The 22,884-nt window shown below is 44.5% G+C and overlaps 1 protein-coding gene across 8 annotated transcripts; it reads right to left on the bottom strand.

Moving 5' to 3' along the window:
- Nucleotides 1-12,363: 12,363 nt before the first annotated feature.
- LOC140457223 (uncharacterized) lies at nt 12,364-22,592 on the bottom strand. Of its 8 annotated transcripts, none has more exons than XM_072551345.1 (3): nt 22,524-22,581; nt 17,306-17,418; nt 12,364-14,145 (listed from the first exon to the last, which is right to left on the bottom strand). In XM_072551345.1, exon 3 carries the CDS (start codon nt 13,847-13,849, stop codon nt 13,118-13,120), a length of 732 nt encoding a protein of 243 aa, XP_072407446.1. In that variant the 5' UTR covers nt 13,850-14,145; nt 17,306-17,418; nt 22,524-22,581; the 3' UTR covers nt 12,364-13,117. The 8 variants fall into 8 exon arrangements, with proteins under 8 accessions (XP_072407446.1, XP_072407448.1, XP_072407442.1 ...); XM_072551347.1 differs by having other exon boundaries at nt 22,520-22,556; XM_072551341.1 differs by having other exon boundaries at nt 22,104-22,541.
- Between the last annotated feature and the right edge of the window lie 292 nt (nt 22,593-22,884).

The raw sequence follows: 22,884 nt of genomic DNA, 5'->3' as shown, positions 1-22,884 counted from the left end.
GCAGGAAAACACCAAGAGAAACCTCAATGAAAGTGTAGGAGGGAGGGATGTACTGCAGCTTCCAAACCCTGCTGAACCCCAGCAACTGAAAACTAAAACTAAAAATCCTAGTTCGGTGGGAACTTGCTCACACCCATTCAGGCTACTTTAGATTAGATTACTTACAGTATGGAAACAGGCCCTTCGGCCCAACAAGTCCACACCGACCCATTCCCCCTAAACCTAACACTACAGGCAATTTTTAGCGTGGCCAATTCACCTAACCTGCACATACTTTTTGTCAGTATTCACTCAGGAACAGGACATTGTTGTCGATATGAATACTGAGGCACGAATAAGTAGAATGGATGGCTTTGAGATATGTAGAGAAGAGGTGTTGGAAATTCTGGCAAGGGTGAAAATAGATAAGTCCCCTGGGCCTGATGGCATTTATCCTAGGATTCTCTGGGAAGCAAGGGAGGAGATTGCAGAGCCATTGGCCTTGATTTTTGTGTCCTCTTTGTCTACAGGAGTAGTGCCAGAGGACTGGAGGCTAGCAAACGTGGTTCCCTTGTTCAAGAAGGGGAGTAGGGATAATCCTAGTAACTATAGGCCAGTGAGTCTCACTTCTGTTGTGGGCAAAGTCTTAGAGAGAATTGTAAGGGATAGGATTTATGCACATCTGGATAGGAATAATGTGATCAAGGATAGTCAACATGGTTTTGTGAAGGGCAGGTCGTGCCTCACAAACCTTATTGAATTCTTTGAGAAGGTGACTAAGGAGGTAGATGAGGGGAAAGCGGTAGATGTGGTATATATGGATTTTAGTAAGATGTTTGATAAGGTCCCCCATGGTAGGCTACTGCAGAAAATACAGAGATATGGCATTGAGGGTGAGTTGGAGGTTTGGATTAGGAATTGGCTGGCTGGAAGAAGACAGAGGGTAGTAGTTGATGGCAAAGGTTCACCTTGGAGTGCCGTCACTAGCGGTGTTCCGCAAGGATCTGTTTTGGGACCATTGCTGTTTGTCATTTATATAAATGACCTGGAGGAAGGGTTAGAAGGTTGGGTGAGCAAGTTTGCGGATGATACGAAAGTCAGAGGAGTTGTAGACAGTGAGGAAGGATGTGGCAGGTTACAGCGGGATATAGAGAAGCTGCAGAGCTGGGCAGAAAGGTGGCAAATGGAGTTCAATGTAGCTAAGTGTGAGGTGATTCACTTTGGTAAGAGTAACAAAAAGATGGGGTACTGGGCTAATGGTCGGATACTTGGTAGTGTGGAAGAGCAGAGGGATCTTGGTGTCCATGTACACAGATCTCTGAAAGTTGCCACCCAGGTAAATAGTGCAGTGAAGAAGGCATATGGCGTACTGGCTTTTATTGGTAGAGGAATTGAGTTCCGGAGTCCTGAGGTCATGCTGCAGTTGTAAAGGACTCTGGTGCGGCCGCATCTGGAATATTGTGTGCAGTTTTGGTCGCCATACTATAGGAAGGATGTGGAGGCACTGGAACGGGCGCAGAGGAAGTTTACCAGGATGTTGCCTGGTATGGTAGGAAGATCCTATGAGGAAAGGCTGAGGCACTTGGGGTTGTTTTCATTGGAGAAAAGAAGGTTTAGGGGTGACTTGATAGAGGTGTACAAGATGATTAGGGGGTTAGATAGGGTTGACAGTGAGAACCTTTTTCCACGTATGGAGTCAGCTATTACAAGGGGGCATAGCTTTAAATTAAGGGGGGGGTAGATATAGGACTGATGTTAGGGGTAGGTTCTTCACTCAGCGAGTTGTAAGTTCATGGAATGCCCTACTGTAGCAGTGGTGGACTCACCCTCTTTATGGATATTTAAACGGGCATTGGATAGGTATATGGAGGATAGTGGGTTAGTGTAGGTTAGGTGGGCTTTGATCGGCGCAACATCGAGGGCCGAAGGGCCTGTACTGCGCTGTATTCTTCTATGTTCTTCTATGTCTATGTCTATTTTTGGACTGTGGGAGGAAACCCATGCAGACATGGGGAGAATATGCAAACTCCACACAGCCAGTTGCCTGAGGCAGGAATTGAACCCGGGTCTACTGGTGCTGTGAGGCAGCAGTGCTAACCACTGAGCCACCATGCTGTTTCAACTTATAAACAGCTTGTGAAGCCTTGAGGATTTCTAAAAAGAGTTTCAATAGACAGCTCAAGACCTCTAACTTAAAAACTCTCTTCAAAAAAGAAAGACAAATTACACCTCTTAAGTTTAGGGCCACTCAATGATAGTAGTGGGAAGTTGTTCGTGGAGTCAGAGGAGATAGGGAAGCACAAAATGAATATTTTTCACCAGTATTCACACTGGAAAAAGATAATGTTGTTGAGAAGACTACTGAGATACAGGCGACTAGACTAGATGGGATTGAGGTTCACAAGGAGGAAGTGTCAGCAATTCTGGGAAGTGTGAGAATAGATAAGTCCCCTGGGCTGGATGGGATTTACCTTAGGATTCTCAGGGAAGCCAGGCAGGAGATTGCAAAGCCTTTGGCTTTGATCTTTAGGCAATCATGACATAAAGGAATAGTTCCAGAAGGCAAATATTCCCTTGTTCAAGAAGGGGAGTAGAGACAACTTCGGTAATTATAACTTTTTCCAACACTTTATGCACAACTGAAGTAAGTTTCACTGGTCAAAAGAGACAGGATATATAATCATCTAGAGAGGAATAAGTTGATTTAGGGAGATTCAACATGGTTTTGTGAAGGGTATGTCATGCCTCACAAACCTTATTGAGTTCTTTGATCACCTTCTTAAACAGTTGGATGAGGGTCAAGTGGTTGGTGTGGTGCATATGGATTTCAGTAAAGCGTTTGATAAGGTTCCCCACAGTAGACTATTGCACAAAATACGACGGCATAGGATTGAAGGTGATTTAGTGGTTTGGATAAGAAATTGGCTAGCTGAAAGAAGACAGAGAGAGGTGGTTGATGGGAAATATTCATCCTGGAATTCAGTTACTTGTGGGGCCATTGCTGTTTGTGATTTTTATAAATGACCTGGATGAGGTCTTGATATCATCCGCAAATTTACTAACCCATCCTTCTAAGGTCGATGGAGTTGTGGATAGTGCTGAAGGATATTGTAGGTTGCAGAGGGACATAGATAAGCTGCAGAGCTGGGCTGAGAGGTGGCAAATGGAGGTTAATGTGGAAAAGTGTGAGGTGGTCCATTTTGGAAGGAGCAACAGGAATAAAGAGTACTGGGCTAATGGTAAGATTCTTGGCAGTGTAGATGAACAGAGAGATCTCGGCGTCCATGTACATAGATCCTTGAAAGTTTCCACCCAGGTTGATAGGATTGTTAAGAAGGCATACGGTGTGTTAGCTTTTATTGGTTGAGGGATTGAGTTTCAGAACCATGAGGTCATGCTGCAGATGTACAAACCTCTGGTGCGGCTGCACTTGGAGTATTACGTACAGTTCTTGTCACCGCATTATAGGAAGGATGTGGAAACTTTGGAAAGGGTTCAGAGGAGATTTACTGGGATGTTGCCTGGTATGGAGGGAAGGAGGGAAGGTCTTCTGAGGAAAGGTGGAGGGACCTGAGGCTGTTTTTGTTAGAGAGAAGGTTGCGAGAAAGTTGGAGCATCAGAGGCTGAGGAGTGACCTTATGATCTTATAGAGGTTTATAAATTGAGACGTATTGGGGTTTAGATATGGTGGACAGTGAGAGCCTTTCTCCTCAGATGATGATGGCTAGCATGACAGGACACAGCTTTAAATTGAGGCTTGATAGATATAGAACAGATGTCAGAAGTCGTTTATTTACTCAGTGAGTCATAGGGGTGTGGAACAGCCTGCCTGCAACAGCAGTAGACTCGTCAACTTCAATGACCATTTAAATGCCATTGGATAGACATATGGATGAAAATGGAATAGTGTAGGCGAGATGAGCTTCAGATTGGTTCCACAGGGTGGCGCAACATCGAGGGTTGAAAGGCCTGTACTGTGCTGAAAAGTTCTGCGTTCAATTTTAAGCAATCATAGATTTTCTGTGCAAAATTGCTGATCTCACTGACTTATGCACTTTAAGCACAGAGTGACACAGCATAGAAACAGTACTTTCAACCCATCATTTGAGGGTTGTTTTTCACACTGGAGGCCAGTGAGCAGTGGAGTGCCACAAGGATCGGTGCTGGGTCCACAACTTTTTGTCATTTATATAAATGATTTGAATGTGAACATAGGAGGTATTGTTAGTAAGTTTGCAGACAACACCAAAATTGGAGGTGTAGTGGACAGCGAAGAAGGTTACCTCAGAGTACAAAGGGATTTTGATCAAATGGACCAATGGGCTGAGGAATGGCAGATGGAGTTTAATTTAGATAAATGTGGTGTGCTGCATTTTGGAAAAACAAATCTTAGCAGGACTTATACCCTTAACAGTCAGGTCCTGGGGAGTGTTGCTGAACAAAGAGACCTTGGAGTGCAGGTTCATAGCTCCTTGAAAGTGGAGTCGCAGGTAGATAGGGTAGTGAAGAAGGCGTTTGGTATGCTTTCCTTTATTGGTCAGAGCATTGAGTACAGGAGATGGGAGGTCATGTTGTGGCTGTACAGGACATTAGTTAGGTCACTTTTGGAATATTTTGTGCAATTCTGGTCTCCTTCCAATTGGAAGGATGTTGTGAAATGTGAAAGGGTTCAGAAAAGATTCACAAGGATGTTGCCAGGGTTGGAGGATTTGAGCTATTGGGAGAGGCTGAACAGGCTGGGGCTGTTTTCCCTGGAGCATCGGAGACTGAAGGGTAACCTTATGATTTTATAATCCTCTATGAGGGACATGGATAGGATAAATAGAGAAAGTCTTTTCCCTGGGGTGGAGGAGTCCAGAACTGGAGGGCATAGGTTTAGGGTGAGAGGGGAAACACACAGAGGGTGGTGCGTGTATGGAATGAGCTGCTGGGGTGGGAGGCTGGTACAATTGCAGCTTTAAAAGGCATCCAGATGGATATATGAATAGGAAGTGTTTCGAGGGATGTGGGCCAAGTGCTGGCAAATGGGAGCAGATTAGGTTACGATATCTGGTCAGCATGGATGAGTTGAGTTGACTGGGTTGTTTTTGTGCTGTACATCTCTGTGACCCTGTGTCTCTGCCGACAAACACCAAACTAAATTAATCACATTTGCTTGCTCTTGGTCCACAGCCTAGCCAGAAGGTGCTCACATTGTGGAGAGGATTGTTATAAGTTATGACCTTCTTGTGAGAAGTTACTTATCTCATTGAGTTGCACACTTTACTGGTGTATACCATTGATTGCAACAACCTGCCAGTATTTTGGACAGAATTGCTAGTTACTGATCTTCTCCTGCAATGTTGCTTGCCTCGTGGAATCTCGCTTGTACGTATGACTCATTCTAAGAAGATGCCAGTATTTTGAGGATTGCTAGAATTTAGGATTTTCTGCTGTGAAGTCCCTTTTACCACTGAGCTTTGCTCGTTAACGCCATGAACTACTGGTTCCAACAATGTGACAGCAGTTTGTAAAGGATTGCAGGAATGTTTTTTTTTAGAGCAAAATTGCTTTTATTACTAAAATAAGTCAGTAAGAATCATTCTAAAGAGTGTCAGTATGTGCCAGCATTTTGGAGATTATTGTCAGAAGTTCTGAATTCCTTGTATTTGCAAAATGACTTATCTTACCAAGCTATGCACTTGACTTACATCGAATGCCTACAGTGTGGAAGCCTAATGGCTAATCCACCGAGCCTGCAAATCCCTGAACATTATGGGCAATTTAGCATGGTGAATCCATCGAACCTACATATTCTTTGGACTGTGGGAGGAAATCGGAGCACCTGCAGGAACCCCATGCTGACACAGTGAGAACAGACAAACTCTACACAGTCACCCAAAGGTAGTATTGTACCAAGGTCCTCAGCACTATGAGACAACAGTGTTAATCACTGAGCCACTGTGCCACCCTGACATGTAGTACATTTCTGACAATGGGCCGATGATTTAGAGACAATTGAAGGAACTTCTGTCTTTTTCAGCTGCAAAGTTACTTAGTTCACCTGGTTAAGGCCTTTACTGATATGAAATGCTGACTTAAACGATGAACTGGCATTTTGGAGAGAATTGTTGGATTTCCACTGAAAACATTAGATTTTCTGCTGGAGAGATGCTTATTGCACTTCTGACTCTGACAATGTGCCAGCATTTTGGAGAGGATTGCTGGTATTATCCTTTTGTGTTGCAACATTGCTTATCTCACCGAGTTCATGCCATTTTACTTAGGTTTGTTGTGAAGTGAGTCTGGGGCTGTCAGGAGAGTGCTCTGGGCCAGATGGTGTTTGGGCCCAACATTGCTTGGAGAGGCAGCCAACTGGGTCCAATGATGTCTGGAGTGGGGGCCTGGGGCTGTTAGGGTCAGAATGTTGGGAGGGGTGCCAATGCAGTGACATGGGTTGCTTGGGACAACCAGGGAGCATCTGGCGATGTCAGGAGCATCAATACCGATGAGACATCCCATTCCTTGGGAACTCAAATCAGGATAAAAGGCAGAGTTTGTTATAAAGCACAAATAGACTCAAACCACAGTGAGAAACAGAATAAAAATAATCCAAAAAATACTGTGGATGCTGGAAATGAAAACCAAACCCCCAGAAATTGCTGGAAAATAAATTTCAGGTCAGGCAGCATCTATAGAGAGAAAGCAGACTTAACATTAGGGTCCAGTGTCAATACTTCAGAACTGAAATTTACTCAGAGACTAACTGTTGCAATGGTTCATATAAAAGTTTTTTATCGTAATTTAACATAGCATATATTGAGAGTGCTAGGCCTTTTCTCATTGGAACGGCGAAGGATGAGGGGTGACTTGATAGAGGTTTATAAGATGATCAGGGGAATAGATAGAGTAGACAGTCAGAGACTTTTTCCCCGGGTACAGCAGAGTGTTACAAGGGGACATAAATTTAAGGTGAAGGGTGGAAGGTATAGGGGGGATGTCAGGGGTAGGTTCTTTACCCAGAGAGTGGTGGGGGCACGGAATATACTACCTGTGGGAGTGGCAGAGTCAGAATCATTGGTGACCTTTAAGCGGCAATTGGATAGGTACATGGATAGGTGCTTAAGCTAGGACAAATGTTCGGCACAACATCGTGGGCCGAAGGGCCTGTTCTGTGCTGTATTGTTCTATGTTCTATATTGCAGAAAAAAACAATATGAGTCCAGTGACCAGTGAAACCTAGCTTCACAAATGTCAACGAAATTCCAGTCTCTCTAATCTGAATTTATGTTTTCATGAGAGATAGGATAGTTCAGATTCTAAAATGTGATGCTTCTATTCATTATTGTGAAATAACAGAATAAACCCAGGAAGAATGCTTCAGTAATGTTCTGAATTACTTAACTAATGTTGCAGGGATCGATGAACACTGTCCTTGTAAATCACCGATTACAGAACTTCTAACATCCCTTCCCTGAATTCCCGACAAAATCCAACAAAAGAAAGCTAGAGTCGGTGGCCAGAGCTGGATACTGCTGTAGGGGATTGGTGGGATCTCTGGAGACAGCAGAGATCAGGTTCAGGGCACCTGAGGCTCTATCCTGTTGCTCACCTTGTGTAAGTGTCAGTGAACACGTGGGACATGCAAGATTACAGTGATTCGAGGATCAGTGTATTGTCAAGAACTGAGAATCTGATCAGCATGTTCCCCATGACCAGGGAGTCCAGAAACAGGGGTCACAGTTTAAGGGTATGGGGGAAGATCATTTAGGCCTGAGACAGTTTCTTATCACGAGAGCCATCAGCCTGTGGAATTCTCTGCCACAGAGAAAGGTTCAGGCCAAAACAGGAAATGTTTTTACGGGGGAGATAATAGTTGTTAGGAATAAAGAGACCAATGAGTATGGAGATAGAGGAACAGATTACGGAGTTGGATGATCAGCTATGATCATATTGAATGGGCTGGAAGTGCTGATGAACCAATTCCTCTTATTTGTGTGTTTATATTCCTTACAAAGGAGTTGAAGTTGTGAAGAGACCTCTCAAAACTGCTGTTCAGTAAGAGCCGATGTTAGAATTTTCCACCTCTTTACTGTTCTAATCTTTTGCACCATTTAAATAATTCCCATTGTACCACTGTATCCCTTCTAACCTTGCAAACTTGAATGTTTAATACGCAAATTAGTAAATGGGGCAGGAGGATGTCAGATTAATTTTCTCACAAATAAATGTTAAAGTCATTCACTCTTTTTGACAAATCCATACATTCTCCACTGGAAGTCAGCTGGGGAGTTTGGATCTTTCTGTACCACAGACCCAAGTCTAGATCACTTTGTTATGGAGAAGGGCAGTGGGCCCAGTGCTGACCATGGGGAGCACCACTATCTCCATTCCGCCACTCTCAAGAATATCCAGTAACCACTGGGTTTCTCCCCTTTATCTAATTTCCTACCCATGCTGCTCCTCTCCATTTAACATCTTAAAATGCCAGCTGCCCAAGACCTTATCAAACACCTTCTGACAATCCATCCACACAATATCTACTGCCTTTCCTTCCTCACTACATTATGATTCTTGAAAGCCAGGATTATCTGAAGGAATGACAGAGGTCTACAGAACACAAAATGGTCCTTCAGCCCATTGAGTTTGTGCCAGTCTAAAACAACCACCTGAGTATTCTAATCCCATTGGTCAGCATTTGGCCCAAAGCCTTGTATGCTTTCTGAGGGTTTCTGCCTCTTCCTCCCTTCCAGGCAGTGAATTCCAGATTTCACCCTGTCAATGCCCCACATCATTTTATGCATCTCAATCATGTCCATCTCAGTCCCCCTCAACGCCAAAGAAAACAACTCTGTCTGTCCAACATCTCTTCATAACTAAAACCTCTCCAGCCCAGACTCCAGCCCAACCTCTCCTTGCAAAACTCCTCTGCACTCTCTCCTGTTGTTATCACATCCCTCCAACGATGTGGATTCCAGAACTGCACATAGTACTCCAGCTGTGACCTAACCAATGTGTTGAACAGTTTCAACATAAACACTTTATCAGCTGAGGATGGACTGTAAGATCAAAGGTTAAGGCATATGACATACCTGCTTTTATCTACCTGCCCCACTGCCTTAAGAAACTGGTGGACAAGTAGACCAAGCTCCCTCTGATCTTCAGTGTTTCCAAAACATATTCCCTTGCCTTACCTGTCCTGCCCAAATACATCAATTCACATTTATATTGATTGAAATCCATTTGCCACTGATCAGGCCATCTGACCAGCTCTTCTATACCCTCCTGTAAGCTAAGGCTATCCTCCTCACTATGTACCAAACACAACCAATTTTATTGTCTGTTGTGGATGAAATAACTTGAGATTCAGGTACAGACTCACCCATGCAATCCTCCAAGCAAATCCATGCATTCTCTTGGCATACAGCTTTAACAGGGCAAGGTTTGTGGAGAGACTGACTTGTTTTCAAAAAAACTCACCAGCAATCCAACTCATCAGCTACAATATTAATTGGAAAAAAAAAATCCATGAGAAGTTCAGATGAAGCATTCTTCAAAATTGTCAAACATGGTGTGGTCACAGATTTCCCCCACCCAGATCTCAACATAAAACAATGAACATTTTATCCCCCCCCAACCGCAATATAAAACAGAATATTCTCCCCTCAGATCCTAATAAAAATGTGAGAATTATGCCCCCCTCAAAACCCAATGTTAAAGAGTCAACCCCAAATTCCTGAATTTAAAATGGTGAACACTGTTCTCCTAGATGCCAGGTGCTGCCCTGATGGATTCAGGCTTTGTAATTCCAACATTCCCGACATATTAATTTCAGGATCCAGATTTAAGGGTGGGATTATTGGAAACCGGTGACACCCCATTCAAGCTCAGCTCCTTTGAGAAACTGCACCAGTGAGGTACATATGTGACTAGCTTCACTGCACTAGCGGGTTTTGTTTTTAATTCGCTTGTGGGACATCGGTATCGCTGGTGAGGCTAGCGTTTATTGCTCACCCCAAAATGCCTTTGAGATGGTGGTTGTGAGCTGCCTTCTCAAACTGCTGCAGTCTATGTACTCTAGGTAGACCCACAATGTCATTAGGGAGGGAATTCATCGAGGATGTCATCGAGAAAACAGGTGCAATGTTGACAATGGGTTTCCATGGAGACAGTGAGGCCTGCAGATGCTGGAGATCAGAGCCTAGATCAGAGTGGTGCTGGAAAAGCACAGCAGGTCAGGCAGCATCCGAGGAGCAGGAGAATCGACGTTTCGGGCATCAGCCCTTCTTCAGGTCATTCCTGAAGAAGGGCTGATGCCCAATGGGTTTCCAAGGTCAACGATGAGCTTCCAATGTCTGGATTGGTGTGAAGGGCATCTTTGATCCTGACCAGACAGGGAAGAAGAATTGCGCATTGCTGCATCCTGCACAATATTGTAGAGAGGTCGGTGGAGGAAGAGGCAGACTCAGCTCGTGGGAAATGGGGAGCTCTGTTGGGTATGCTTGGGGATGGCTGTTGCGGGGCTTGATGTATATAAAATGGAAACATTTTAGAAGATGGAATTCCACTTGCACGTTTCTCTTCTCCATCATCACTTCCTTGAATCAATGGCATTCCCCACAATCTGGTGGGGATCAGTGATAGGTTACACGATACAATCAGCATTCAGGATGAAGGGCTTTTGGCCGAATCGTCTGTTTTCCTGCTCCCCGGATGCTGCCTGACCTGCTGTGCTTTTCCAGCACCACTCTGATCTAGGCTCTGATCTCCAGCATCTGCAGGTCTCACTTTTGCCCAATACAATCAGTGATCCTGTTTGGCTGCAGACTTCCCCAGCTCAGCTTGGTCTTGACTTGCATGGATCGATTTCTGAAATGTGCTCCATGGATGTAGCCGCTGCACCCAAGGCAGGCTGTCTCTGGTGCCTCTTCCAGGCTTAAATGGTTTTCTTCAAATTCTGACCCTTTCTGATTCCCAGCTCCCATTATCAGGCAGAAGGACGGCTTCACCCATACAGTTTCACAAGCCCCATCCACTCTGCTCCATCAGCTCCCCGCACCCAAAGATCTGTGCGTCAAGAATTGGCCTCTTCAGTTGCTGAGTAGGGACCATGGCAGAGACGCATAACCCGAAGTTGACATCATTCTCAAATCAAGGGTCAGCCCACGATGTTCCACTTGAGGAGGAAAAGCTCACAGAGCTGTGGCAATGAGTGGGACTTCCTGTGCTTGACTGGCTCCGCCAGAATGCAATCCGTCACACACGCTTTTCTCCACAGATTAGATTAGATTAGATTCCCTCCAGTGTGGAAACAGGCCCTTCAGCCCAACCAGTCCACACCGACCCTCCGAAGAGTTTCCCACCCAGACCCATTTCCCTCTGATTAATGCACCTAGCGCTATGGGCAATTTAGCATGGCCAATCCACCTAAGCTGCACATCTTTGGAGTGTGGGAGGAAACCTGAGCAGACACTGGGAGAACGTACAAACTCCACACAGACAGTCACCTGAAGCTGGAAGCGAACCTAGGACCCTGATGCTGTGAGGCAGCAGTGCTAACCACTGAGCCACCATACCACACAGATAAGAAAGCATTTCAAGCTCCCACAATAAGACCTCCTCACTTAACAACCATGACAGGAAGCAGTGGGAGAGCATTAAACAGAGACTGGGAGATGGCTGTCTCATGTGAGTGCAGCTCACATCATATTCATCCCAGCGCATCATCTACTTATTTCTGCTGGTAATTCATCATCTGATAATTTTTTTGAGTCTTTTTTTTGGTTTTAGTGGACTTTATCACACAGAGGGTGTAAATTTTCATTGTCATGGGCAATTTGAATTTCATTACATGGATTGATCCAGCTTCATTTTCAGTGTCTCATTCTTTTTTGCAGTCCATCACTTTCAAGTGATGCAATCTTGTTGCTGTCAGGACAATATTGGGTTTTGTACTTCTTTCTCTCCCAAAGACAAACACTATCTTTACTGAGCAGATTTAAGACTAGTCTTTGCTGTGGGTTCTGTATTTATCAAATGTCGCTGCTAAGTGAACTCCATGATTCCCAAACATTGACATCAATTTTGTTTCATATTACTTCATAACTTTATCGCAGAATGGAGGTACCACTATGCAGACTAGGAGGAAGTGGGGACTGCAGATGCTGGCTATCAGAGTCGAGAGTGTAATGCTGGAAAAGCACAGCAGGTCAGGCAGCATCCGAGGAGCAGGAGAATCAACGTTTCGGGCATAAACCCTACATCAGGAATGAGGGCTTATGCCTGAAACGTCGGTTCTCCTGCTTCTCAGATGCTGCCTGACCTGCTGTGCTTTTTCAGCACTACACTGTCAACCACTGTGAAGACTGTTTGAGTCAGTAAGAACTGTCAGCAAAGATTAATCAATAATTTCTCATTGAAAATTTAATCAGCAGAACATTTCAGACACTGAGATTTGCAAGGATGTTGCTAGGGTTGGAGGATTTGAGCTATAGGGAGAGGCTGAATAGCTTGGGCTGTTTTCCCTGGAGCGTCGGAGGCTGAGGGGTGACCTTATAGAGGTTTACAAAATTATGAGGGGTATGGATAGGATAAATAGGCAAAGTCATTTCCCTGGGGTCGGGGAGTCCAGAACTAGAGGGTTAGGGTGAGAGGGGAAAGATATAAAAGAGACCTAAGGAGCAACTATTTCACACAGAGGGTGGTACATGAATGGAATGAGCTGCCAGAGGAAGTGGTGGAGGCTGGTACAGTTGCAACATTTAAGAGGCATTTGGTTGGGTATATGAATAGGAAGGGTTTGGAGGGATATGGGCCAGGTGCTGGCAGGTGGGACTAGATTGGGTTGGGATATCTAGTCGGCATGGACGGGTTGGACCGAAGGGTCTGTTTCTGTACTGTACGTCTCTATGACTCTATGAACTGAGAATTGAATAAAAGTGCATAATTTGACTGCAATCGAACCTGTTGGGAACTCTTGAATTCAGGAAAACGGTGCTTTTAAAAAGAGATATCACAGCCCCCAAAATTAGCAACTTATCAAGGATTTTAAACTCCAGCAAGTTATACCATGAGCAGAAAAACAAAACAAAATACTGTTAGACTCTTAGTCCTGAACCTGATGAGCAGCTGCAGTGACAGCAGAGTCCAATGACTGCACTCATTTATGAACTTGCTGGTGTCTCAATAGGTCTCGTGACTGAGCAAATCCTTTCCCACACGTGGAGCACGTAAATGGCTTCTCCCCAGTGTGAGTGCGTTGGTGTATCAGCAGATTGGAGGAGGTAGTGAATCCCTTTCCACACACTGAACAGTTGTACGGTCTCTCCCCAGTGTGAACGCGCTGATGTGAAATTAGATCATTTGACTGCCGAAAATGCTTTCCGCAGGAAGAGCACCTGAATGGTTTCTCCCCGGTGTGCACTCGCTGGTGTACAATGAGGTGGCCAGACTGCCTGAAACTCCTCCCACAGGAGGCACAGCAGAATGGCTTCTCTGTCGTGTGAATTCGCTGATGAGTCATCAGGTTGGAGGACTTAGTGAATCCCTTCCCGCAACATGCACAGGTGAATGGCCACTCCCCAGTGTGAACTCGCTGGTGTGTACTGAGGCTGAATGAGGACTTGAACCTCTTTCCACAGTGGGTGCAGTTGAATGGTCTCTCCTCAGTGTGGGTTCGCTGGTGTGACATGAGATTGGTTGTCTGAGTAAATCCCTTCCCACATACAGAACAGATGAAGGGCTTCTCCCCAGTGTGACCACGCCGATGGTTTTCCAGCAGAGATGGATAATCAAATCCTTTACCACAATCAGCACATTCCCATGGCTTTGCCATGATGTCCGTGTCTTTGTTCAACTGGAGAGTCACTATCAGTTGAGATTCAGTCCACATACAGAACAAGCATATGGCCTCTGCTTGCTTTAACTAGTGAGATTTTTTAACAATTCAGACTTGTATAAGTGATTAAAGCTCTTTCCAGTCAGCCTGTGAGGACACACATTTAGGCGCGTATATTTATGTTTCCAGTCACATTGATGTTTTGAAATCTTTCCTCACAGATAGAAGGGACAAACAATTCTCCTTTCATATGCAAAATTTGATGATACCCAGGTCTTGGTGGATTGTTGGATTCAATCAGACTGAATGCGGTTTCAGTTTCTCATTCGCAAATGCATATTTTTGATGCCCTGTAAAGGGAGATTACAAAAGTCATCGTTACCAGTCTCTTATAGAAATACACAACACACAACTTGAGTTTTTACATCTTCTTTGTTAATAAGACCATAAGACATAGGAGTGGAAGTAAGGCCATTCGGCCCATTGAGTCCACTCTGCCATTCAATCATGGCTGAGGGGCATTTCAATTCCACTTACCCACATTCTCCCCGTGGCATTTAATTCCTTGCGAGATCCCATTCCATATACTCTTCTCCCCTCCCTAGGCTGAAACCCATCACCCGTTTTTCTCTCTTCCCTCACTCTCCTCCGCCTGGGTTCATTGGATTCTCAGTTTGTAGCCAGGAGCTGGAGCAATCAATGAGTCAATTTTCTCTCCTGGTCATGAGAGAATCACTAAGATCATCATGCAAAGCAAAACTTGGGTTGTTCACTTGGATCTGGTCCTGGGAAAAAGTCCCAGAGTTCCAAACACAGATCTAAGTTCCTTTTGCATTCAGGGTCTAAGGACTGCACCAATTTAAAAAGACTTGCTTCTGAAACACTCATTGTTTTCGATTTTAAAATCCCTGCTGGAGTCTGCAGCTCAAAGGCTATCAGAAGCACGACAATCAGAAAAAAATCATACAGTGAAAAAAATAGCCAGGGAGTGGGGTAATATGATTGTGCAATTGTTGGGATGTGATGACATTATCCACATGAATACAGAGCAATTGGGTCCACGCAAAGCAGTGTGATCACACCACGTTACACAGGCTGAGAGGATGCAGAGGAAATTTACCACAATAGTTCAAGGAATGAAAAACTTTAAATTTTAAAGTTGGTTTGGAGAAACTGAGGTTGATCTCTTTGGGTCAGGTGTTTTAGTTTCTGTTAGGTTTAGATAAGACAGATGAAGAACAGCTGTTCCCTTTAAGCCATAAAGTATAGGAGCAGAAAGCCCATCAAGCTGGCTCTGCCTTTCAGTCATGGCTGATATGTTTCTCAACCCCATTCTCCCTGCAAGCTTTGACCCCTTTACTAATTAAGAACCTACCTAGCTCTGTCTTAAATACACTCAATGACTTGACCTCCACAGCCTTCTATGGCAATGAATTCCCCAACCTCTGGCTGAAGAAATTCCTCCTCACCTCTGTTCTAAAAAGGTCTGCCCTTCACTCTGAGGCTGTGCCCTCAGTTCCTAGTCCCTCGTAAAGGTGGAAACATTCTTTCCTCTACCAAAGTATCCAACCCTCACAACGTTCTGTAAGTTTCAATGAGATCTCCTCTCCCATCCTTCTCAACTCCATCAAGTACAAGCCCAGAGTGCTCAACCACTCTTCATATGACAAGCCCTTCATCCCTGGGATCATTCTTGTAAACCTTCTCTGAACCCGCTCCAATGTCAGCACATCCTTCCTTAGATACAGGGTCTAAAATTGATCACAATATTTCAAATGCGGCCTAACCAGAGCCATATACAGCCTCAGCAGTACATCTATACTCCTGTATTCTAGCCATCTTGAAATGGTGCGGCACTGTGGCTCAGTGGTTAACACTGCTGTCTCATGACGCCAGGGACACTGGTTTGATTCCAACCTCGGGCAACTGTATGTGCTGAGTTTGCACATTTTCCTCATGAATGCGTGGGTTTCATTAAGTTCCTCCAGTTTCATCCCACAATCCAAAGATGTCCAGATTAGGTGAATTGGCCATGTTAAATTGCCCATAGCGTTCAGAGATGTGTAGGTTAAGTCAGGGGTAAATTTAGGGTAGGGTAATGGGTCTGGGTGGGTTACTCTTCAGAGAGTCAGAGTGGACTTGTTGGGCTGAATGGCCTGTTTCTATTCTGTTACATTTGCCTTCCTACCTGCCAAATGAAACTGCACGTTAACCGTAAGAGAATCCTACATTAGGACTCCTAAGCCACTTCATGCTTCAGATTTCTGAAGCTTTTCCCCCATTTTGAAAATAGTATACGCCTCTACTCTTCCTCCCAAAATGTACAACTTCACTTTCTCATGTTGTATTCCATCCACCACTTCTTTATCCACTCTTCTAACCTGTCCAAGTCCTCCTGCAGCCTCTCCGTTACCCATCCCTCCATCAATCTTTGTGTCAGCTGCAAATATGTCTCCCATTTAGCTTCAATCTGAAAAGAACCTACATTAGATAGTCAAATTAGCAGCTATTACCAACCAATAGACTTGCAAGCTTCCTGTGATGTAATTCTTTAGAAGGCTTTTATTAAGAGGATAAACATTTGAATTGAGGGGCTTGAGTAAACTAAACTACCGGTCGAAAATAGAGGCAAAAAAATACCTTTTCTGCTCGGTACCAAATTCCCACACTGCCTCCAAAGTCCCTGAACTATTTACTAACTTGGGTTGTGTCCCACGCCAGATGTGATCTCTCCTTCCGTCCTGTGTGCAGCTTACCGATTTTCCAATTTCATCAGGCCCTCTCTTAAACTGAGCTGAGGTGACTCACATTAGTTAAGCTTCAACAGTAATCAACACCTATTGAGGCTCTATTCAAGCTTCAGGTGTTTGAATGATCTACAGACACGGAGAACGAGAATCTTACAGTGTGGAAACAGGCCATTTGGTCCAACAAGTCCACATCGACTCTGTGAAGAGAATCTCACCCAGACATTACTGTCCCGCCCCCCACAGTAACCCTGCATTTCCCATGGCTAATCCACCTAACCTACACATCCCTGGGCACTAGGGGAAATTTAGCTTGGCCAATCCACCACTGTGGGAGGAAGCTAGAGCACCTGGAGGAAACCCACACAGACACGAGTGGGAATGTACAAACTCCACACAGACAGTTGCCTGAGGCGGAAATTGAACCCAGGTCTTGGCGCTGTGAGGCAGCAGTGCTAACCACTGAGCCATCATGCTACCCCTAAAGAGTTAAACTATTCCTTTTATTCACTCACAGGATGTGGGCATCTCTGGTGATGCCAATATTTTTTGCCCATTCCTATTTGCTCTCCGGGCAGTTGAAAATCAACCATATTGCTCTGGGTGTGGAGGCCAGACCAGCTAAAGATGGCAGATTTCCTTCCAACTGGTGAACTAGATGGATTCATGGTCATCATTAGACCCGTATTTCCAGACTCTTTATTGAATTTGAATATTGTGCAAGACTGATGCAAGTCTTAACTGCCTAGAATTCAATGCTTACATTCAAAGGCCAGTGAAACCCAGTGATGAACAACTGATGAAATCGACTGAGACTGCAGATCTCGATGCAATACCTGGATTGAATTTCCCATCTGCAAATCTTTGCCAAATATCCTGTAAAATATAAGTGGACAAAGCCATCACTTCAGAAAAAAAATATTTCACTTGGCTTGAATTTATTGTGTGCAAGTCTTCCCCTTCCACAATCTTGTTCATTGTCAAAGTATGGGGTGCAGTTCTGGAATGCATATTATAATAGGGATGTGATTGCATTGAAGAGAATGCAGAGAAGATCTATGGGGTGTTGCCTAGTGCTGTGGAAGAATCAATGCTCTATAAAAACTTACAGGAGACGCAGAAAATCCTTCACAAAATTCAAATTTAATCTTGCAAAATCAAAGCTGTGAGGGCCAGCAAAATGTCTTTCCTGACTCCCCACAATTCCTTTGTAACCCTCCAATTTATACAATTTGTTGATCCTGCGCTTATTGGATAACATTCGCATAGCCAATCATGCTGGCTTGCTTTATCTTTCTAAACTAATCATCGTCTGCCTCACTGGTTCCCTCCATCACACTTAACCCACCACATTACAACACCAAAATCTTCAGCCTTAGCTCATCTCCCATGATTTAACTAACCTATCACAATACATTACCATTATCTGTTACTGGAGCCCTGTAACATGATCCTGGGCACACATTGCAACACAAAGTTAACTACGTGACTGCCATAATAACTTATGTACTAGGAGAGTTTTTATTACAAAGAGATTGTATAGAATGGTATGAAACAAAAGGACTGCGATGCTGGAGATCTGAAACAAAAACAGAAAAAGCTGAATAAACAGTGGCAGCTTCTGCGGGGAGAAAGCAGAGTTAATGTTTTGACCACACCTGGAGTACTGTGTACAGTTCTGGTCTCCAAATTTGAGGAAAGACATTCTGGGTATTGAGGGAGTGCAGTGTAGGTTCACGAGGTCAATTCCTGGAATGGCGGGATTACCTTACACGGAAAGACTGAAGCGACTGGGCTTGTATACCCTTGAGTTTAGAAGACTGAGAGGGGATCTGATTGAAACGTATAGGATTATTAAAGGATTGGACACTCTGGCAGGAGGAAACATATTTCCGCTGATGGGGGAGTGCTGAACCAGAGGACACAACTTAAAAATACAGGGTAGACCATTTAGGACAGAGATGAGGAGAAACTACTTCACCCAGAGAGTGATGGCTGTGTGGAATGCTCTGCCCCAGAGGGCAGTGGAGGCCCAGTCTCTGGATTCATTTAAGAAAGAATTGGATAGAGCTCTTAAAGATAGTGGAGTCAAGGGTTATGGAGATAAGGCTGGAACAGGATACTGATTGGGAATGATCAGCCATGATCATATTGAATGGCGGTGCAGGCTCGAAGGGCTGAATGGCCTACTCCTGCATCTATTGTCTATTGTCTATTGTCTATTGATTGTGGTGACTCTTTTTCCGAACCTACTCTGAGGTGTTTGAATGAAGAGTCACCAGGTATGAAATTTCACACTGAGTTTCACCAGCAATTTCTGTTTTTGTTTTGGACAGACTGGTATTGTTTTCTTTGGAGCAGTGGAGCATGGGGGACATGACTGAGTTGCGTAAGATTATGAGGGGCACAGACATGGTAGGCAGGAAGCAACTTCTTCACTTGGAGGGATCAATCATCAGGAGCATAAACTTAAATTCTGATGCAAGAGATTTAAGAAGGGATATGAGGAATTGTATTTCACTCAGACGATGGTGGGATTCTGGACCTCTGTGCCTGAAATGTTGATCAAAGCAGAAACCTTAACAACCAGTCAAATAGTCATACAAGGCTAAGGGACCAGTTTCTGAAAAATGGGATTAGAATACTTAAGTGCCTGTTTTGAGCAGCATAGACTCTTATAGGACAAACAACCTGTTTTTCTGTGCTGCAGATCTCTGACTATGTGAAAGGAATTTATGAATTCCATCACTGTCGGCCCATGATTGGAATTCAGAAGAGACATGTATTTCTTTGTTTGAGTTTACTGTGTGAAAAATTAGCCTTTCTACACAGTGTAATAGGAGCTTATAAACCCCAATTCCATCAGGCCAGGGTAAATTTTAGAAAGGGTAAATATTTTGGAGTCATACATACTAGAAACAGGCCCTTTGGCCCACCATGTTTATACTGACCAACAAATTCTGAAGTAGACATTATTCCACTTACATGCAAATGGTACATAGTCTACCATCCTCTGACATTTTAAGTGCTTATCCAGATGCTTTTGAAATGTTGCTAGAGAACCTGCCTCCAGCACCCTCTCAGGAAGCACATTCCATGTTTTGACCACCCTCTGGGTGAAAGAGTATTTTTTTCAGATCTCCTCTAAGTCACTTATTCCTCACCATAAACGTATGCTCTCTAGTCTTAACACTGCCTTATGGAAAACATTCCCACAGTCTACTTTGTCTACGCCTCTTGTCATTTCGTACACTCCAATTAGATCCCATCTCAGCCTCCACTGCTCCAAGGAGAACAAACCCAGCCAATCCATTCTCTCTCCTCATAACTGACGCTTTCATCCCAGGCAAAGTCCTGGTGATTCTGCACCTTCTTCAGTGCAATCCCATCCTTCCAATCATGTGGCAACTAGAACTACACACAGTGTTTCATATGTGGCATAATCAATGCTTTATAAAGTTGTAACAAGACCTCCTTGCTCCTATATTCTACAACCCCACTAAAGAAGATAAGCAACCCATATGCCTTTGTCAGCATTCTATCTACCTGTGCTGACATCTTCAGGGACCTAAGGACTGGTACACCAAGATCCCTTTGCTCCTCAGTACTCCCAAGGAACCTACCATTCATTATGTATATTTTTCCCTTATTAAGCCTCCCAAATGCATCACCTTGTACTTATTATGATTAAATTTCACCTGCCACTGTTCTGCTCAATTTACCAACTGATCAATACCAGATTTAGCATCCTCCTCACTATCAACAAGACCCACCATTTTGTGTCATCTGCAAACTTATCAATTATACTTTCTACATTCACATTCAAGTCATAATGTACATAGCAAACAGCAAGGGTCTCAGCATCATTCTCAGTGCTATACTGCTTTCAACCATAAAAGCATCTCTCAACCAACATCCTTTGTCACCCAGTTGCAAGCCAACTTTGGATAGTTTTTCATCTGAAATATGTTCCTATTCTTATACTCAGTAGTATGCAGCACTGGGGGAATCCAAAAATTACAATCTTATTATTGATCCTCTAATCTCCTACCTAACTCTAAATTTCTGTTGAAGGACCTCATTTCTTCTTGTAACCCACATCGTTGGTACCAACATGTACCACTACTGCTGGGGGGTTGCTCACCCTGCCCCTTCAGAATGTCCTGCAACTTAGCAAGTTTTGAGAAGATTTGTAGGCCCAGGTTGAGGTTTTGGATGTAGGTTTGCCCGTTGAGCTGGAAGGTTTATTTCCAGATGTTTCATCACCATACTAGGTAACATCTTCAGTGGGCCTCAGGCAAAGCAATGCTGAAAATTCCTATTTTATGTTTGGGTTGGTGATGTCATTTCTTGTGGTAATATTATCTCCTGTGAAGTCACTGCCTGTTCCTTTTCTCAGCCCACACACCCACCAACACACTAAAACAGCAGCTAATGAACTTGAAAGACCCTATGCAGACAACAAGCAAAACTAATGTCATTTACAAAATACCGTGCAAGGACTGTAACAAACACTACATCGGACAAACAGGCAGAAAACTAGCCACCAGGATACATGAACATCAATTATCCACAAAAAGACATGACCCTCTCTCACTAGTATCCTTACATACAGAAAAGGAAGGACACTACTTCGACTGGGACAACACATCCCTCCTAGGACAAGCCAAACAAAGACACGCATGAGAAGCATGGCATTCCAACTGGAACTCTATCAACAAACACGTCGAATTAGACCCCATCTATCACCCCCTGAGAAAAGGAACAGGAAGTGACTCATCCACAGGAAATAACATCACCAACCCAAAGAAACCTAAACAGGAAGCAGGAATTTTCAGCATTGCTTTGCCTAAGACCCACTGTAGATGTTACCTAGTAGAGTAATGAAACATCTGGAAATGAACCTTCAAGCTCAGTGAGCAAAACCTACATCCAAAGCCCTGCAAATTCTCTGAGACATCCCTGACCCTGGCACAGGGGAGGGAGGGGGCGACATACCATTCAAGAGTCCAGTTGGTGGTGAGGCAATTCCCCCCTTTCAATCAAATTCCCTGTCACTAATGCTCTTCCACCACGCAGTAGAGCCAACCGTGGCTGTTGCTGCTTTCTCCCGAGACGCCATTCCACTCAAAATTATCCAACATTGTACATCTGTTGATAGCGGCTCCTGCACAACCTGCCCACGCCTTCTTGTCTGTCTAGTGGTCACCCAATACGTTTCTACTGTTGTAGACCTTACTTGTGGTGTGACAAGCTCAGTAAACGTGCTACCCATGATGTCCTCAGTATCATGGTGAGTCCATCATTAGCCCCAGCCGCAGGTGAATACATTTTTCACATACATGGGTCATCATGGACTTTTCAAAGTGTCCCTGATATTGTAGGAACACAGCCGAGTTCTCCTGCTATTTTGAGTTCCACCAATTCAAAAGAATAAGCGAAGAAAAAGTTACTCAACCTGACCGGCTACTTGCCAAATCAGATTTCTCGCCCCTTCCTAACAAACTGCGGACCACAGAAATAAGCACTTTCCATTCTGTCCCCCTCCCAGTACGACTCACTCAGTCCCTGAAGCTGGTTTCAAAGCAACCAATCTTCTTGCCCTGAGTTCTTTTTGAACCCTGATGTCACCTCGAGAGCTCCGCTCCTAGATTCAGTCAAGGTTCACTCCAATCCTCTCTCCTCTCCTGCTGAGCTTGATCTGGGCCTTCCAGAAGCTACAGTTCACGCCGAGGGTTGGGTTCGGTTCAGTCCGGTCTGGCCCTCTCCTTGGGTGTATGTCCCTTCCCTACTTGCCTTTCCCAGATCTCTCCACCCTCCCATTAAAACCTCCTTCCCTGTCAATGCAGCAACATTGTCCCTTGCAGACCAGCATTGAACAGTCATTGCCCCCTACAAACGTGGCGGCCGTTTCTCGAGGCTTCCCACCGGGAAAGCTGTCGCCGGTGCAAACAGCGGCCGACTGCTGCGGACGCACCTACCGCCTGCCCCAAAGGGCACCAGCGTCCCGCTGGATTGTTACCTTTCGTGCAGCCGGGCGGAACAATGGCTTTCCCCGGCGTCACGCGCAGGGATTGCCAATGGGGCGAATAGGGGACTGTCTCCGTCGCTCGGAACGCTGGGTAATATTCTCGCCATTGTCATCTTGCATTATTCATTGCTCCGCTGAAATGAGAAAGTCGGCCAGATGTGTGGAAAATATTAAGGAGTTGCTGGGGTTATTTTGTCGGGTTTATTGGGGGAGAGTTGGGGTGGGGGAAGGAGGGCAAGAGTGGGTCATTCGTAGGGGAAAACGGTACGGGAGAGGGGAGGAAAGCGTGGGTCGGTGAGAGTGAGGAATGA

The sequence above is a fragment of the Chiloscyllium punctatum genome, chromosome 31 (assembly GCF_047496795.1).
Source record: "Chiloscyllium punctatum isolate Juve2018m chromosome 31, sChiPun1.3, whole genome shotgun sequence".
NCBI classification, from domain to species: Eukaryota; Metazoa; Chordata; class Chondrichthyes; order Orectolobiformes; family Hemiscylliidae; genus Chiloscyllium; species Chiloscyllium punctatum.
This window is presented reverse-complemented; position numbering and strand designations above follow the sequence as displayed.